We start from the raw sequence: 20,104 nt of genomic DNA on the forward strand, positions 1-20,104 counted from the left end.
GTATGTGAAGCACATAAAAGTTGGCACTCAGATATAGCAAATAATCAAGAAACCTAATGGATTGATGTTTTTTTTTTAATTTTGGGGGTTGTGTAAATAAAGGTTGAAAACATTACAGTACTACAACTGTACAAGGCACGAGTGAGAAAAGATTTGCATCATCAAAGTCAGTTCAGAGAAAGTTCGCTAAGATTATTCTGGGTGTGAAGGGATTGCCTTAGTGGAAAAGTTGAATGAGCCAATTCTAGACTTGGAGTTCAGAAGAACGAAAGACAATCTTTGGAAATGTTTAAAATATTTGGGCACCTTGAAAGGTGAGTACCGAGAGCATGTTTATCCTTGTGAGAAAATAAAGAAGGCATTGTTTCAATAAGGATGGAGAGTGTTCATTTTCGGCAGGTGATGTTGAAATTCTTTCTCCAGAGAGGTGTGCAAGCCAAATCCTCTAATACGAGAAAAGTATGTTTTTAATCCAGCAGAGTCAAAGATCCTGGGAAAAAGGGCAAAAGTGTGGACTTGATTAAAGTTGGACCATGAGCTTACTGATGTGGTTGAATGGTCTATTGGTGGTGTCGTGCCTAGTCTTGCTTTTGCTGAGTTGAAGTTCTGTAATCCAACTGTAAAATATTTATCTTGTGGGAAAATCTGAAATCTGAAAAAGTGATCTTAAATTGAGGGTCTCCCTTTTAAAAAATTTTTTTTTAAAATTTTTCACACTATGAACCATATTTACCAAAATACACACAAACATTTCCCTCTTGAATATACACAGTGTAATTTTCTCTCCTTTTCCCCCCTCCCTTCCCTCCCTCCTTCACCCTCCCTCCCCACCCACTCAACGTTCAACATATACGATACATTAAACCCTTTAAACAATGTCATCACACAATGAAAATAAACAAGAAATTTGTGTTATCTACTTTTACATACTGGGTCAGTTCATTTTGTCTTCTTCTCCTTCTGTCCTGTTAGGTGGTGGAGGTCCATGGTAGGACTTCTCTGTTGTGTTCCATGTACGGTTCCCAAATTTGTTCGAATACTGTGATGTTATTTCTTAAATTATACGTTATTTTTTCCAATGGAATACATTTATTAATTTCTATGTACCATTGCTGTATTCTCAGGCTATCTTCTAATTTCCAGGTTGACATAATACATTTTTTTGCTACAGCTAAGGTGATCATAATAAATCTTTTTTGTGCTCCATCCAAATCGAGTCCAAGTTCTTTACTTCTTATATTTCTTAGAAGAAAGATCTCTGGATTTTTTGGTATGTTGCTTTTTGTGATTTTATTTAATACCTGATTTAGATTTCCCAAAACTTTTCCACTTTCTCACATGCCCAAATTGTATGTACTGTTGTTCCCATTTCCTTCTTACAGCGAAAACATCTGTCTGATACTGTTGGGTCCCATTTATTTAACTTTTGGGGCGTGGTGTATAGCCTGTGTAACCAATTATATAATATCATGCGTAACCTCGTGTTTATTGTATTTCTCATAGTTCCAGAGCATAGCTTTTCCCATGTTTCATTCTTTATCTTTGTTTAGATCTTGTTCCCATTTTTGTTGGGTTTACAGCTTATTTCCTCGTTCTTTCTTTTGCAGTTTGATGTACATGTTTGTTGTAAATATTTTAATTATCAATTGTTTCTGTAATCACATATTCAAAATTTCTTCCTTCTGGTAACCTCAGCCTGCTTCCCAATTTGTCCTTCAAGTAGGTTTTCAGTTGGTGGTATGCAAACATTGTACCGTGAGTTATACCATATTTGTCCTTCATTTGTTCAAAAGATAATAATTTATTTCCAAAAAAAACACTTTTCTATTCTTTTGATCCCTTTTCTCTCCCATTCTCGAAAGGAAAGGTTATCTATTGTGAAAAGGATTAGTTGATTTTGTGTCGATATTAATTTTGGTAGTTGATAATTTGTTTTTTTTTCCTTTCTACGTGAATCTTCTTCCAAATGTTGAGCAGATGGTGCAGTACTGGTGAATTCCTATGTTCCACCAGCTTTTTATCCCACTTATATAATATATGTTCAGGTACCTTCTCCCCTATTTTATCTCGCCCTAATCTGGTCCAATCTGGTTCTTCCCTTATTTGATAAAAATCTGATGGGTATCTTAATTGTGCTGCTCTATAATAATTCTTAGTTTGGTAGCTGTAAGCCCCCTTGTTTGTACCATTCTGTTAATTTATCTAGTGCAATCCTCTGTTTCCCCCTTTTCCATAAGAATTTCCTTATTATTTTCTTTAGCTCCTTGAAGAATTTCTCTGTTCGGTGAATTGGTAACAATTGAAATAGGTGTTGTATCCTTGGGAAGATATTTTAATGCTATTTACCCTTCCTATCAGTGCTAGTGGTAAATCTTTCCAATGTTCTAAGTTGTCTTGTAATTTCTTCATTAATGGCTGATAATTTAGTTTGTATAGATGCCCTGAGGGTCTCCCATTTGAGGCAGAAGTAATTCAGTCTTTTGAGGCCTTGAATCTTTGAACAATGGAGGCAGGTACATTTTAAATGCAAATAGATTCTCGATGAACAAGGAGGTGAAATTTATAATGGAAGGGTGATGCAAGGATTGAGGTTACATTCTGCTCATCCATAATATTAATGGTGAGTGGAGCTGAGTCCATGGCCAGCTCAGCCATGATCTTGTTGAATGGATGACCAGACGAGAAGGACCAGATGGCCTACTGGTCTTATTTTTTTGTGCTCTTATTGATGATCTGACTGGAAGGATTAAGTGACCTACTTCTGCTTAGAATATGTTTGAAAGAAATTGTCACATTGTTTGCAAGAACATGAAAAGCAGCCAGATTTGGATTATGTGTTGATGCCTGGATTAGTACTGGAGTTTCATTTGTTTCCTCTTTATTTTTAAATGCAGGAGTAATTGAATCTGTCGGAGTTAGTGCAGAAGGAGCTCTATTCTGTTCTGCTGGTGACGACCAGGCAATGAAAATATTTGATGTGATCAATTTTGATATGATTAACATGCTAAAATTAGGGTAAGAACACTGAGCCAAAACACATCTGGCGTGTATAAAATAACCCAAATGGTTCTCTTCTGTTATAAATTTTTGACTACACTAGTGTTTGTTTTCTTGTTGGATATTGCAGTGATACATCATATTTTATTAATGCAGTGAAACCCTGATTTTATGTGCCCTAAATTGAGGCAAGTTTGGATATAATGTGATCAGCCTGCGCTGCCTGGCCCTCAGCCACCGACACCAGCTGCAGTGACCACTCCTGGATCCAGCGAGTGATGGAGGGCGGTGCCGCGGAACTCTGGCAGCTGATTGCCTCACAGGTCAGCCAGAGATGCGCACACCAGTGGCCGCTGGTCAAAGCTGAGAGCCGGGCTGGTCTGCAGCAGCCAGCGCAGGTGGCACTTGCAACACAGCGGGTTGTTGTCCAGGCGCAGCACGGCCAGGCTGGATGCCGGCAGAAGTGTGCTCTCTTCCAGAGTGGCCAGCTTGTACAAAGAACAATTTAAAATGCTTGGATGCTTTAAGCAATATTAAATGTTGATTAACCTTTTTAATATTTAATAACCTGTCAATTACTTGTATTCTGCATCAAATAATGTATTTGTATGAGAAAATTGATTGTTTTGAAGTGTTTTTTATCTTGGGTACTTGTTAATTATATCCACTCTTGAATGCTTCTGACTTTTTTTATTTTGCTTTTTTTAATTGAAGTACAAAATTTTAATGCTCTATAAAAGCCACTGTGGATTTTAAACTGGTGTTTCATTTTTGCAGGTACCATCCTGGTAAGTGCGGGTGGATTTACTCACCAGGCGATGCTATACCTGCTGTTGCATGTTCTGAAAAAGTCTCTGGAAAGATCTTTGTATATGATGCCAGAGGGAGCAGCCAGCCTCTCCATGTGTTTGAAAAACTGCACAGATGCTCCCTCAGTGAGATCTATTTAAATTCTGTCTATAAAGTTGTCGTGTCGACTGACAAATCAGGAATGATGGAATACTGGACTGGACCGCCCAATGAATACAAATTCCCCAGAAATATAGAGTGGGAATACAAAACTGATACGGACCTATATGTATTTGCAAAATGTAAATCATTCCCAATAGGCATCAGTTTTTCTTCTGATGGGAAAAAAATGGCTACCATTGGATCAGACCGTAAAGTTCGGATTTTTAGATTTTTGACTGGAAAGCTCATGAGGGTATTTGATGAATCACTTACGGTAAGTGAGCAGCTCTTTTTATAAATCAATTTTCAGTTTAATCCTCGCTTTGATGCCTGCCAATAAAATCAAAATGGAATACTTTTGCCACTTTGTTCGTTATTCTTTGTTGTGGCAGGCCAGCGAGTGATGGAGGGCGGTGCCGCGGAACATGTCCTGAATCTGCCTTCATTCTAATACAAGAACACAAAAAATTCGGCCATTTAGCTCTTTGAGTCTGATAAGCCACTCATTGGGACCACAATTGATCTTTTGCCTTTGTGCCATTCTCCAGGTCTAATCCTTTGATTCCCTTAACATCTAGAAATCTATTGCTATTTTCTGAGGGAATTTCAAAGATTTATCCGAGGAAAGAAATTTCTCTGCCTTATTTTTGAGACTCAGATTTCTAGATTTAGACTCAGCTAGGAGTTCCCTGCATCCACCCTGTCAATCACCCCCCATTCTTTAAATGCTAGTGAATGTTGGTCAAACAAACCTAACTTCTCCTTGTGCAATAAATCCACCATCTTGAGAATCTTCCCTGCTCTTCCTCATTGCAAATACAGTATATTGTTTTGGTTGAGGACCAAAAATATGCACAATTCTCTAGTTGCACTCTCAACAAAGCTCAATAAAATTGCTGTAAGACCTTTCTACTTCCATATTACATAGCCTTAACAACCATCGACCAGTAGCACTTCCATCAAAAGTTTGTTTTGAAAGGCTGGTGATGAAGCATATCAGCTCCTGTCTGACTGGATTCCAGTTGACCTATCATAGAAACTGGTCTGTGGCGGATGCCATCTTACTTGCTCTACGCAAAGCCCTAGAACACCTGGATATCAAAGATGGATACATCAGAAAGCTTTTTATTGAGAACAGACCTGGGAGATAACACCCCATTGTGTAATTGGATCGTGGATTTCATCACCTCCAGACGACAATCAATGAAGATTGGTAAGAACTTCTCCACAATTTCCATCCGTAGTGGAGCACCACGGGGCTGTGTTCTTAGTTCCCTGCTCTACTCAATTTATGACTGTGTAGCTCAGTACGACAATAACACCATCTACAAATTTCTCAATGATACCAAAGTATAAAGGAAGGGGATGAGTTGGCATTCAGGATGCAGATTGAAAACTTGGCTGAATGGTGCACCAACAGCAACCTTGCACTCATTGTCACCAAATCTAAGGATCTGATCGTTGAATTCAGGAAAGACCGAGATATACAATCCAGTGATCATTGAGGGAATCAAGTGGAGAAGGTGAACAAATTTGGGTTCTTGGGAGTCACTATCTCGGAGGATCATTCCTCGACACACACCAATGGCATCATGAAGAAAGCACATCAGCACCTCTACTTCCTCAGGAGTTTGTGGAGGTTTGGTATGACATCAGAAACTTCATTATCCTCTGCAAGGTCTTTCAGTCCGAAGTGGTACAGGTTCCAAACCAGGGTTTCTGAAGTCATGAGGGACATCTACAACACTTGATGCAGACGGAAAGTAATAAACATTATGAAAGACTCCACAGATCCTGCATGTAAACTGTTCTCTCTCCTGCCATCTGGCAGGAGGTACCACAGCACTTGTACCCTTGCGTCCAGAGTGTGTGACAGAGTATATAGATACGTTTTTGGGAGATAAATTGGGAAAGGTGTGCTAGAGTAGGTTACATACAAACACTTTCAAACAGATCTTATTTAAAATACTGGAACTCTGCCCCATGGTAGATGTATCGGCTCCAGAGCTTTGAAGAGTGCTCAAGAGACTTCATTAATGGATTGTTGTTACAAAAAGGCAACAGATGAAAGAGCATGTCGGAGCTGCTGCTGTCTGGAAGAGAACTTGCTGTTCTGAGAGGATCATGTGGTTTTGCAAGTAGAGAGAGTAAAACAGGCTTTCTCTCAGAGAGAGAAGGAGAGACAGAAAGATCACTTGTACAGTGTTACAGCCAGCAGACAGCAGCTGGGACAGGAACAGGACAAGCTGGCAAGCTTATGGAAAGCCCAGTTGTAAGATGGCCTGGTCAAAGCCCTTGTTGTTCATGCAAGAGGAGAAGACTGGCTGTCTAATGTTTCACTTGGAATAAGAGAAACAAAAAAAGAACTCTGATGACCTGAAAGAAAGGCGATCATCTGGAGAACCCTGAAGTGGAAAGTTTTGTTAGCAAGACACTGAAATGGCTGATGAAAAAGGAACATCAAATCTCTCACACATTACATGCATGTGCGCTTAGAATTAGAAGGGGGTTAAGTAAGTCAATAGAGATAAGTTAAAGTTTGATTCTATTTTTATGTTTAAAGATTATTGAAAGCAACATTTGTTTAAGTAATCATTTGCCGTGATGAATATCTATCACTGCTGGGTTTTGTGGTCCTTTGGGCTCGTAACAAGTAGGAAACAACCTTTACCCCCAAGCCATCAGGCTCCTGAACTTCCAGTACAGATGTTGATAGTGCGCCATGGACTTTCAGTGTTTATGTTTCAATGCCTTAATATTTTAATGTGTTAACTGCTTTCCTCATGTATATCTATGTAAATATACTTTAGTCCTGGAGTACCATGTGATCATGGTATGAACAATAAATAAAGTTGACTTGAATGTTGGAAGGCAGCAGCAATTATCAAAAAGATACACCACCCAGCACATGCTCTGTTCTTGCTGCTGCCGTCAGAAAAGAGATATATGACTTGCATCACCAGGTTCAAGAACAGCTGCTACCCATCCACCATCAGACTCCTCAACAACAAAGTCAGATTCATTTAAGGACTCTTACTTGTGCACTTCATTGATTTTCTTTGTTCTCTCTGATTTGCACAGTCAGTTTGTTTACATTCATTATCTGGTTATAGTTTTATTTGTTTATGCTGTATACAGTTTAATTTTTTTGCACTACCAATTGGTGGCAATTATGCCTGGCCCACAGGAAAAAAGGAATCTCAGGGTTGTATGTGATGTCATGTATATACTCTGCAAGAGTATTTGCATATTTCCGATTTATTGTCAATAAATTAAAAATTTTAGCTTTTTATTTGCTTATTTCACCTACATCAGTCGTTTTCAAACTGCCTCCAAAGTCGCATTCCACCTTGAGCAATCCCTATACCATAAGTGCTGTGTGATTGGTATGGGATTGCCTAAGGTGGTACGTGAGTGGTTGAGAACCACTGATGTAGATGTCGTTGTTGGTGTTCTGAGCCGCACATTCAGAGGTGTAAATCAGTGGTTCTTAACCTTTTTATTTACACTCCTATACCACTTTAAGTAATCCCTATTCCATCTGTGATTAGGAAGGGATCGCTTAAGGTGGGATGTGAGTAGGAAGGTTGAGGATCACTGTTGTTGAAATATTTTGCTTGAGGAAAAATGGTCATTGGTCCATTTCCTTTTGAGTTGTAAAACATTGCATATAACGAGTCAATGAGGTACGATTAAAACAGTGGTTTTCAAACTTTTTCTTTCCACCCTCGTACCACCTTAAGCAATCCCTTACTAATCCCAGAGCTCCGATAGTATAGGGACGGCTTAAGGTGGTATGTGAGTTTGGGCAGGGCAGTTTGAAAACTATTGACCTACCTGTTAACGTTCAGTCACTTGTGTGCAAGAACATCCATATCCCTTCAGCACCAACATTTGCCAGTTAATCATATATATTTTTTAAAAACTCAGTATTGTGCTCCCAAGTACTTTACTTCCTTTTTCCCATATTTGTGGTAAGGTGGCCTTGATCACCTGCATCTTCTTGAATCCTTTCAGATCCTCCTTGCTACTTGGAATTTCTCCAAGTTCATGTATACTGGTGTACTGCTAGTCATGGTCTGCCAACCTGAGGAGGCCATGTTTATCACCACACTTTGCTTCCTGATTGTTTTCAAGTTCTCAGTTTGTGCCAGTACATTATTCACAAATTCACATTTTTCTATTTTAATGCCAGAGCCATCTATAGCAGAGTATCTTTTCTTGTATCTCCAAATCAACTTTCATAGCAGTCTCAGTGAAGTTGGGCAATTTAAATGAAAAAGAAATTAGTATTTTGGACTGCATTATGCAATGATGATCAATGTGAGGTTTAGACCTGTAGTGAAATGATTGGATTAGTTTTCATTGATAGCAGTTTCATCTTCAGATATTTGAGGTTGGTGAGTCCTTGAAGCCTGACCTTGTGCACTCACTTCAGCAATGATCAAATCCTAGATCTTCAATCCTAAAACCTTTTAGTCTTGGTCTCAACTTCAAAGTCTTTGATCAGACCTGTAACCACTCCTTCATCCACTACCTTTTTTTTTTCCCTATGCTTTCTAAATAAAGCACCTTGATCTATTTGTATATCCAGAAGTTTGTAACTTGTGCTTGTGAGTCTGTACTTGGCCTCTTGATAAATGGAACACGTGCACTACTTTTTTCTAATGTTCTCGTAGCTCCTGTTCTCTGCTTTCATTTGTTATTTATAATGAAAATGCAGCAGAGATAGAAGTCCCCTGTAGTTAAGCAGCATGAGACCATCATGGGATGCTATTAGCCTGGCAGCATCTTTAGAGCAATTCTTTTCTCTTCCTTTCTTTTTCTTTTTCTTTGGCTTGGCTTCGCGGACGAAGATTTATGGAGGGAGCAATTGTACATGTGGTAAAACTGTATGTACATTTAGTTCTGCTTCTCTAAATCATGTGGAAGCAGTAGCACAGCATAACTTTGCTGATCATAGATTGTTCTTCTCTAGCACTCGCTCAATGAAAATAGCAAGCTGCCTCCTGAAAGTTTTTGCATACTTTTGGGTCGGGAGTCTGAAAGAATCTCCATTTTCAGAGATTTTGCAATAACATTCATTGATCAGTTCATTGAACCATTATTTGCTGTTTTTCAGATGTTTACAGAATTGCAGCAGATGAGACAGCAGCTTCCTGACATGGAGTTTGGCCGACGTATGGCTGTTGAAAGAGAACTGGAAAAGGTTGATGGAATGAGACTTGCCAACATAGTTTTTGATGAGACTGGACACTTTGTACTGTATGGAACAATGCTGGGAATTAAAATAATAAATATAGAAACAAACAGGTATGTTCACGATCCATAAAATAATAAAGTGAGATCATTAGAATCGCTGTCAAATTTCATACATAATCTGATAATGAATGCATTTTGATCCTCTAGTTAGCTCCTTGATTTATTAACTAATGCAATCAATTTGTTCTTGTATTCTGAAGACATAAACAAATAGGATCATTTGGCAGTATTGATTGAATGTAACTGAGCCAGACAATTAAGTTTCCCTTTTTAAAAAAAAAATAAGAATTTTGGAGGATTTGTGTAACGAGATAGGCTTTTGGGAAGGACAATCAAATAGCTGAATCGTGGTTAATAATGGTAGGGAAGGCAAAAATTGCCCAACAAGCACCAATGTAATGAAAAAAATAGGATGTGGTGAATGGAGTTTTGAATGTGGTGCATGTAATGAAGGGAGGATCCTAAGTTGAGAAACTTGGATTAGATGGGGGAAAGGTGTTGAAGGTGCTTTGTTTTACATTGATAAATGGGATTACAATAAGGAAGCAGTATTTGGTTATTATGTAAAAATAAGGAGAAAAATTGGCTGCATTTCTTCATTATGTTACTTTGTGATTTGGCTAAAAACCTATGTATGTCAGCTGAGGACATAAGACTTGGCTATATTTTCTTACAATAAAAATATGTAATATAGAGGGGGCCATCTGGCCCATTGTGATTTTGCCAGCTGTTTTGAAAGATCTGTTCAATTAGACTCACTCCCTTCTTTCTCTGGAACGATGCAAATGTTTACTTTTCAACAACAAATCCTACTGCCTTTTGAAAATTATTGAAATACTTTAATTTCAGGTTTTGGATGTCAAGCTAATTGCTAAAAACATACTTAGAAATGTAATTTTGTGAATGTTCTGCCTAATTATTTATTTATATTGGTGCCCTCCAATTCTGGAGGATAGTAAATTTTCACCCCACTGACAGCACAAGCTGATGATCAACAAGATGTGAGTCCAAGTAATTATCTATGAGATTTGGTAATGGAAGATTGAAGTAAGACAGCCGTCTTTGGAAGGCTTGTAAGAATGTTGGAGCAGGACGAGGTCGTTTAGCCCCTTGAGTGTATTTTGGAATTCACTGAGATCATGACTGGCTTGTGACTCAATTGCATGTGGCTTAAGAGAACTTGTATTTTTTTGTTTAGATTAGACCCTTTCAGGATGACTGGATTTTATCCCAAGAAAGATATGTACCTTGGAGGGGGTCCTGTGCATATTCATCGGAATAGTCTGCCTTTAGGGTTGTCATGAGGACATACTACATGAGATGTCTGCATTCTCTTGAGTTTAGAAAGATAGGCTGTTGAAATTTTGAAAATTATTTGATATTTTCCAGGTGGGCAAGAATCCAGGAAACGATGCTAATAATTAAAGTGGCTCATTAATGAAGTCAACGGGAAAATCTTGCTGGAAAACTGAATTTCCAAAAAAAACTGTGGTTGCTAGATTAAAGGAAATTTACAAGTCTGTATAAAATGGATAAGAATGTTAAATGAATCTAATATGCAATTTGGTTCTTTGGCATGGCTTCGCGGATGAAGATTTATGGAGGGGGTAAAAGTCCACGTCAGCTGCAGGCTCGTTTGTGGCTGACAAGTCCGATGCGGGACAGGCAGGCACGGTTGCAGCGGCTGCAGGGGAAAATTGGTTGGTTGGGGTTGGGTGTTGGGTTTTTCCTCCTTTGCCTTTTGTCAGTGAGGTGGGCTCTGCGGTCTTATTCAAAGGAGGTTGCTGCCCGCCAAACTGTGAGGCGCCAAGATGCACGGTTTAAGGCGATATCAGCCCACTGGCGGTGGTCAATGTGGCAGGCACCAAGAGATTTCTTTAGGCAGTCCTTGTACCTTTTCTTTGGTGCACCTCTGTCACGGTGGCCAGTGGAGAGCTCGCCATATAACACGATCTTGGGAAGGCGATGGTCCTCCATTCTGGAGACGTGACCCATCCAGCGCAGTTGGATCTTCAGCAGCGTGGACTCGATGCTGTCGACCTCTGCCATCTCGAGTACTTCGACGTTAGGGATGTAAGCGCTCCAATGGATGTTGAGGATGGAGCGGAAACAACGCTGGTGGAAGCGTTCTAGGAGCCGTAGGTGATGCCGGTAGAGGACCCATGATTTGGAGCCGAACAGGAGTGTGGGTATGACAACGGCTCTGTATACGCTTATCTTTGTGAGGTTTTTCAGTTGGTTGTTTTTCCAGACTCTTTTGTGTAGTCTTCCAAAGGCGCTATTTGCCTTGGCGAGTCTGTTGTCTATCTCATTGTCGATCCTTGCATCTGATGAAATGGTGCAGCCGAGATAGGTAAACTGGTTGACCGTTTTGAGTTTTGTGTGCCCGATGGAGATGTGGGGGGGGCTGGTAGTCATGGTGGGGAGCTGGCTGATGGAGGACCTCAGTTTTCTTCAGGCTGACTTCCAGGCCAAACATTTTGGCAGTTTCCGCAAAGCAGGATGTCAAGCACTGAAGAGCTGGCTCTGAATGGGCAACTAAAGCGGCATCGTCTGCGAAGAGTAGTTCACGGACAAGTTTCTCTTGTGTCTTGGTGTGAGCTTGCAGGCGCCTCAGATTGAAGAGACTGCCATCCGTGCGGTACCGGATGTAAACAGCGTCTTCATTGTTGGGGTCTTTCATGGCTTGGTTCAGCATCATGCTGAAGAAGATTGAAAAGAGGGTTGGTGCGAGAACACAGCCTTGCTTCACGCCATTGTTAATGGAGAAGGGTTCAGAGAGCTCATTGCTGTATCTGACCCGACCTTGTTGGTTTTCGTGCAGTTGGATAATCATGTTGAGGAACTTTGGGGGACATCCGATGCGCTCTAGTATTTGCCAAAGCCCTTTCCTGCTCACGGTGTCGAAGGCTTTGGTGAGGTCAACAAAGGTGATGTAGAGTCCTTTGTTTTGTTCTCTGCACTTTTCTTGGAGCTGTCTGAGGGCAAAGACCATGTCAGTGGTTCCTCTGTTTGCGCGAAAGCCGCACTGTGATTCTGGGAGAATATTCTCGGCGACACTAGGTATTATTCTATTTAGTAGAATCTTAGCGAAGATTTTGCCTGCAATGGAGAGCAACGTGATTCCCCTGTAGTTTGAGCAGTCTGATTTCTCGCCTTTGTTTTTGTACAGTTATGATGTAATTAAATAACAAAGTATAGTTAAAAAATTATATTGTTTGCCCTTGTCCTGTTTGCTGTTCCCAATCTCCCTCCAATCAATGTTAAAAGACCAACGTGATTTACCATGACCAAGGTAAAAGCAGACAATGAACAGCAGGGTGAAAGTAACTTGGTGGGTAAAAGGATTGGCAAATAATTGGCATTTAAAAAAAAAAAAAAATGTTGAAAGTTGAGACACTTTTGATCCAGAGATGCCCTCCTAATGATAAAGATGGGGGGTGTATAGTGTGAGAGAGAGATTGAAGAGTGATTTAGATTTGGCAGAGGTCCCTGTTGCACAGCCGAAAGAGATGGATGTAATTAAGAGTAAAATCATGGTGCAATTTGTCAGGAGGGTTTGTTGAAACTTAATTCATATAAATATTAGCAACTGCATGAGACAAGCTTCAGGAAGTTTGAAGTAAGATATGGAAGTCTGCAGACACTGTGGTTGAAGTAAAAACACAATCCTGGAGAAATTCAGCACGTCAAACAGTGTCCTTTATAGAGCAAAGGCAAAGATACGTAACTGACCTTTCAGCCTTCGTCAAAGAATGGAAAACTGTAGGCAGGTGTCTGAATGAAAAGATAAAGGTGGGATTGGATGGAGGGAAGAGCATGGTCCCAAAGGCAGGAGGTAATGGGTGGAGAAGGGAGGGAGGGCAGAGCAGTAAGCAGGGGGAGGTGGGTGGGCTAGGTGAAATGAGAGGGAAGGGGTGGAGAGCTGAGGAAAAGAAAACAGGGGAAGAGGAGATAAAGGAGAGTAGGTTAGCAGAGACTGGAGAAGTCTCTGTTAATACCATTCAGCTGGAGAGTCCACAGATGGAAAATCAGGTGTTGTTTCTCCAATTTACAAGTCATCTTGCTGGGATAGTACATGTGCCATGAATAGGCATGTGAGTAAACTTTGGAGGATAATGTGTTGGATGCGGAGGCTGGAGGGGTGATGGGTAGGGTCAAGGGGAATTGTGTGTTTATTGCATCTAAGGACAGAGGGGGCCAGAGTAGATGAGAGGGAAATGGAGGCAATGCAGGTGAGGGTTGAGTTGATTGGTGATGGAAGGGAAGCCACGTTTGTGGAAGAAGGAAGACATTTCAGATGATCTGGATTGGAAGACCTCCTCTTGGGAACAGATGCAGTGGGGATGGAGAAATTGTGAGAGGGAATAGAATCCTTGTGAAAGACAGGGTGTGAGAAAGTGTAGTTGTGGGAGTTGGTGGGTGGGTTTGTAAAATAGGTAGGTAGAAAGCTAATCTCCCGAGATGGAGACAGAGAACCAGGAAGGGAAGAGTGTTGTCTGAGATAGACCAGGTGAGTTTTTGAGATTGGGGTTGAAGGCCTCAAGAAGTTTGAGAAACCTAAGATTAGCCACAAAATTCCATGTTTGTCAAATTTTTAGCTTGAGATCACCTCTTTTAAGGCCTGTTTGCATTGGAGTCCCAAATGTGTTTGCAGATGATCACTATTTTGATTCTAACTGCACTGTTATGTTGAATTCTTTATGGACTTCAGCATTGGAGCCCAAATTTCTTCAGTTTCTAATTACTGCCCTTGTGCTGGAGCATTTGCCCACAATCTGCACCAGGTTAGACCTGCCATAGGTTCATAACATATTTAAGGGAGAGTTGCTGCTATGGAAGGAAATAACTAAGTGACAATACAGTTAACTTTTATTGAAGTATATTTTGCTGTTTGCTAATGTTTCTAACTTGTCATTCTTTTAGCAATATATATTTTTTAATAGTTCTTGAATGCTGAATATTCTTCAGGGGTAATCAAGCTCTTCGACAGCTGGTTCACCAGGAGAAATAGCTTAACATGTTCTTGCAGCACTTCAGAAGGATTTATGATCAATGTTTTGTACTGTTCAGAACCAAACTGATTAGACTGGAGGTGATTTCCTTGCGGGTCACATTCTTCAAATGAGAATTAGTTTGGTAGGTAGGGCAGTGGAATTTCTGGATCAGTGTTCAGATTACATTATCTTCCCAATGCATTTCCTTCACCACTTCTCCAAATTCAGTCAAGTAAGATGCACAAAAACTATACAATTTACATTGTAGGTTTCTGAAGTTGTGTAATAAACTGAAGGTATTGAGGAATAATAGATTTTTAATATTTTGGTGATTATGAAAGTATAATTTCTCCCAAGGTGTGTCCGAATCTTGGGTAAACAAGAAAATGTACGGGTGGTGCAGCTAGCCTTGTTCCAAGGTGCAGCTAAACAGGTACAGGCTGTAATGACCATGGAGATGAAAGCATCCGACAATCCTGTGCTACAAAGTTTTCAACAGGATCCAACTATATTCTGCACAGCATTTAAAAAGAATCGATTTTATATGGTAGGTAGCAGTTTTTGTTGTGCAAATTGGTCAGTAATTTCAGTTCTACATGCTAGAATGTTGAATTGCTTCCAGCAGTCAATGTGTTAAATACTTGGATCCCTTGATGTAAAATAGATTTTTTTAGCCTAACAATTGCAAGTACCAGTATTTATTTAATAAGTTTCTGTTCATATCTTGATTTACAGGGTGAGAAGAATCCCGTAAGGGTGGGTGGCCAAACTTGTTTGGAAGCCAGATAGAAAGTTTAAATCAATATTAAAATTAATTTGCATTCTTGTATTTGCAGATGTTGGTGGTGTAGTTTGATTTAATCTAATAAGGCAACAAAGTAGCAAAATGGTTGAACCATTGGTTAAGGAATGATAATCAACAGTTGCCTGTATTTTGAAGCCTGTTTGACAGGACTGGAAGTTGGATATTCTTGCTTTAAAACATTTGGAGTTGTTCCGGACAGTTGTTTCTCAATATGTTGGTAACTAAGCAATTACTTATGATTTAATTTTGCAGTTTACAAAGAGGGAGCCAGAGGATACAAAGAGTGCTGAGTCTGATCGAGATATCTTCAATGAGAAGCCCTCCAAAGAGGAGGTCATGGCTGCCACACAAGCAGATGGCCCCAAACGTGTCTCAGACAGTGCAGTTATCCATACAACAATGGGAGATGTTCATGTCAAACTATTCCCCGTTGAGTAAGTTACAGTGCACTTGGAGGTATTTTAGTGAAAATTGAAATAAATGTAGCTAAATCCAACTATATTAAATACAAAGTGTCCTTATTTTAAAGTTTGATTTTTGGGATTTGTTTAATTTAAAAGAAATGATGGCCAATAAAAGGGTTGTATTTGCAATCTGAAATGTTCCCTCATTAAAAAATTTATTTGGAGCAAGACTTCACTTTATACATGTACAGAGCATCTATAATTGATCTTCTCAAGTAGGTTATGTTCTCTTTCATACTTTGGGGATCGTGTGGATTGTGGAAGAATTAGTAAAGAAGATTTTGAATTTCTTGTCATCTTTATTTTCCATTTTACTGTATTCCTTCTGAAAACTAACTTTTTATTTTATAATCAGATGTCCAAAAACTGTGGAGAACTTCTGTGTACACAGCAGAAATGGATATTACAATGGCCACATATTTCATCGTATCATTAAGGTACTTTTGAACTGGGTGATATTATGTAGAAAATTGTACATTTCATTTTGAAGAGTAAAAGAGTAAAAGCACCTAGTAAAAGAACTTCCTGCAAGATGGTTTCTAAGATTTTTTTCCAGTTCTGAGTATTAATTTATTAATTAATTTGAAATAGTGTACGAAAATATTGAATGCCTTGATTGGCTGATTTGCACGATATGAGATAATTATTTTAAATTATATTAAATTAATAGTGAGCAAATACAAAGATTAATGAAGAAGCATGTGTTAGTAATGAATCCAAAAAAGGTGCAATTTTGGGTACATTGCATAATCCAGCAAGAACAGTTCCTCAAGCCGTGCAAGTTTAAAAGGATCAGAATCAGTAATTCTAAGTGAGTTTAAAAACAAATCCTGAAGTGAGAAAATTCTGCAGTTCAGTGGAACCTGCTGAGGGCAAGATCGATGGCATTTAAGGCCAGTGATCCAGATCTCCAGGTTTGATCTGTGGCAGCCCATCTAAGCAGCAAAGAAGCAATTCCAAGGGAAGCTAGAGACCAAAACTTGCCAGCTATTACATTGTACAAAGTGAGGCCAAACACTGTGATGCTTCACTATCTGGTGAGCTGAATTATCTTTTGTGCTTGGTTTGAGAAGAACTCAACAGTACCCACGTGAATCCCTGCAGAAGCTGGCGACCCTGTGATATCAGTCTGAGGCCAATGTCAGAACATCCTTTAAGGGGGGGTGACGGCATACCTGGCAGGATACTGAAAATCTGTACCAATCAACTAACTCGAGAGTTCACGGACATTTTCAATCTCATTGCTGCAGTCAGAGGTTCCCACTTGCTTCAAAAGGGTATCAATTATTCAGGTCCTTAAGAAGAGTAGAGTGAGCTGCCTCAATGACTGATGCCCAGTAGCTCTCACAACTACTCGATGAAATGCTTTGAGAGGTTGGTCATAGCCAGAATTGGCTCTTACCTAAGTAAAGATCTGGACCCACTGCAATTCACCTACAATTCATCCACAATCAGTCCACAGCAGATACAATATCACTGCTGCCTCTCTGCTCTGGATTGTCCAGACAACAGAAACACATACATTAGGCTACTCTTCATTGACTACAGTTCAGCTTTCAACACCCTCATATCCTCAGTGCTGGTCAATAAGCTCCAAAACCTGGACCCCCATCTTTCCCCCCCCTCCCCCCACCTAACTGGATCCTTGACTTCATCAGAAGACCTCCGTCAGTACAAATCTGAAACACTGTCTCCTCACTGACCGTCAACACAGACAGACCTCAAGGATGAATGCTTAGCTCTATGCTCTTTGCACCCATGACTGCGGCTAGGCACCATTCAAATGCCGATAACACCACGGTTGTTGGCAAAATCACAGACAGAAGTGAGGAAGTGTATAGGACTGAGATAGATCAGCTAGTTAAATGGTGTCACAGCATCAATCTTGCACTCAATGGAGCTGATTGTAGACTTTCAGAGAGGAAACCAGAAGAGCACAAACCAGTCCTTATTGAGAAGTCAGCAGTGGACCTCTTTGTTGATGCAATCACAAAGAAGGCTTGCCAACAGCTATACTTTGTGAGATTTGGTATGTCACCAAAGACTTGCAAATTTCTACAGGTGCACTGTGGAGGGCATTATGACTGCTTGCATCGCTGTCAGGTGTGGAGGTGCTAATGCACAGGGAAGGAAAAAAAACTACAGCGTTGTAAACTCTGCCAGCACCATCATGGGCATCAATCTTCACTCCATCAAGGATATCTACAAGAGGAAGTGTCTTAAGAAAGCAGCCTCTATCCTCAAAGACCCCCACCACCCAGGCCACACCTTCGTCACACTGCTACCATTAGGAAGAAGATACAGGAGCCTGAAGAGGAACACCAGCAGCACAAGGACAACTTCTTCCCCTCTGCCATCAGATTGCTAAATGGATAATGAACCACTGGCACCACCTCATTTTCTCTTATTTTTGTCCTATTTATTTATTTTTAAATGTAATTTATAGCAACATTTGCACTGTTATGCTGATGCAAAATAACAAATGTGACACGTTTATGACAATAAATTCTGATTTTTCTGCTACAATGAGAAAAGCAAACCTTATAGTTAGATAGTAGAAAGTTTTAAAAGCAAACCACTTTTGTCAAGTCAATTTGTATCACATTGTAAGCAGAAAAACCAATGTACTGTAAGTGAAATGTATATTAATGGCATCTGTGATTTAATTTGTACATCTTTTATAGGGCTTCATGATTCAAACTGGAGATCCAACTGGGACGGGAATGGGAGGAGAAAGTATTTGGGGAGGAGAATTTGAAGATGAATTTCACCCAACTTTGAGGCACGATCGACCATATACGCTAAGCATGGCCAATGCAGGTTCTAATAGTAATGGCTCCCAGTTCTTTGTAACTGTTGTACCTACAGTAAGTCTTCAAGTTCCTCTGGTTGTATTTCATAATTTGATTTATTGTACTTTACCTAATTGGAGTTTTGAAAAACACTAACCTGTTGGGAAGAAGAACTTTTATATAAAATTGTGTTTCCAAATTTGAAATGACCAATACTGTCTTTTATTAGATTGTTTGTTTTCCAGTTTCAGAAGTTCAGGCTCTGAGTGGTCTATCTACTCCAAACAAAAATTTCTATTTAAGCGTTTCAGATCTTTGTTTGTGTACAATAATCTACCAGTCGATAGTAAGCAAAGCTTTATCAAAGAGTTATCAAGGCTCCAGGTTGTGGGGAAAGTAAATGGCTACCTCAACCCAGTGCCGTCACTAGAGTTGTTGTCATTCCCCACCCCCAATAGACCTCCTCCCTTACCAGATCATATAGTATCCTTAGTAATGTTTTTTGAATATTGATACATATAAGCATGTAAGCTGAGCTTACGAAAAATGTTTTAACTCACTACAGGGATTTTTTATTTTAAAAATTCTGCTGAAACACTGCACACAAATTTTATAGACAGTCATTTTAGTGTCACCCAGTGCAGTCCATCCCCCCCCTCTGTGACGCCAGTGTTCAATCAAATTTTATGATTATGTTAAAAGCTTGCTTTGAATTGTAGACTACTTTAGGGCAGGGCCCAAGCCATTACTGAACAAGATCGACTTTTACGTGCAACATTGAAATCAGGTTTATGGATTCACAGGAGAGGCTGAAGAATTTTCTGTTCATCAAAATTTAAGTTCATTTATACAAATAGAACTGGATAATGAGATGGTCTGTAAATGTGATGTTAATTAAATGGATTGTATAAATAATTAGCAGTTTCTTCCTATCTGCTTGTAGATTTTCACAGTTAAGTGGCCATTGTAGTATCTTTGTTGTTTAAGTTGAAGGGCTTTTTCAGCTGTTTTGGGATAACTTGTCTGATTGCACATTTGATCACATTACATTGCCTTAGCCCTGGTGCCACCCTAGGCCAAACCTGGCAGGTTTCAGACCAATGTGGCATGTCAAGATTGGTTATGTCCTTTCTTCCATGCTCTGCTGGTTGACTGTCTGTCTGGCCCTCTGAACTATGATTTGTGAAGCTTAGCCAAACTGAATTGAGTTACTTTTGGTAAAGTTTAAGAAACTATCTTTTAGGAAAAGGTTTTCATTTTTTGTTTTAATTTTTTAGCCATGGCTTGATAACAAACACACAGTTTTTGGTCGTGTGACAAAAGGAATGGAAGTGGTCCAGAGGATTGCTAACGTGAAGTGTAATCCAAAAACTGATAAGCCCTATGAAGATATCAGCATTATAAATATTACTGTAAAATAAATGAGTACCATTTTGACAAAGAAATATTAACTGCTTCAGTATTGGAAAATGAATTTTGTAATATTTTCAAAATAAATTTTGTTACAAACATTGTTTCTGTTAATCAGTTGCATCTTTGGACAGTAATGTAGCGTCCCTCCCCTATCAGATGACATTAAATATGGGAATCCTCCACTGCATTGTTAATTTTCATAATTAAATTCAAAAGTTCCAATCAATTGAGATGTTGTAGATTGCATTTATAAAGTTAAATGAGGTCTGAATAAACAAGACAGGCAACCAGTTGCAACAAAAAAAAACTTGATCAGTACAAATGTGAAAACTAAAACCTGACTTGCACCCAAGTTCCCTTCTCCAGCACAGCAAGATCTAGCATTACTTGACTGAGACTATTGCAAGATTGGAATTTTTTTCA

The 20,104-nt window shown here is 39.5% G+C and overlaps 1 protein-coding gene across 2 annotated transcripts in view; it reads left to right on the forward strand.

Moving 5' to 3' along the window:
- ppwd1 (peptidylprolyl isomerase domain and WD repeat containing 1) overlaps positions 1-19,782 on the forward strand; it is a 37,809-nt gene extending 18,027 nt beyond the window's left edge. For both annotated transcript variants that reach the window (XM_069924508.1, XM_069924509.1), the window contains 8 exons: positions 2,895-3,015; positions 3,775-4,222; positions 9,071-9,261; positions 14,565-14,754; positions 15,265-15,446; positions 15,832-15,913; positions 18,161-18,343; positions 19,546-19,782. In XM_069924508.1, the coding sequence (XP_069780609.1) occupies positions 2,895-3,015; positions 3,775-4,222; positions 9,071-9,261; positions 14,565-14,754; positions 15,265-15,446; positions 15,832-15,913; positions 18,161-18,343; positions 19,546-19,689 (1,541 nt within the window). In that variant the 3' untranslated portion in view covers positions 19,690-19,782. The remainder of the gene's footprint in view (positions 1-2,894; positions 3,016-3,774; positions 4,223-9,070; positions 9,262-14,564; positions 14,755-15,264; positions 15,447-15,831; positions 15,914-18,160; positions 18,344-19,545) is intronic.
- Positions 19,783-20,104: the final 322 nt, after the last annotated feature.

This window comes from Narcine bancroftii, chromosome 3 (genome assembly GCF_036971445.1).
Source record: "Narcine bancroftii isolate sNarBan1 chromosome 3, sNarBan1.hap1, whole genome shotgun sequence".
Lineage (NCBI taxonomy): Eukaryota > Metazoa > Chordata > Chondrichthyes > Torpediniformes > Narcinidae > Narcine > Narcine bancroftii.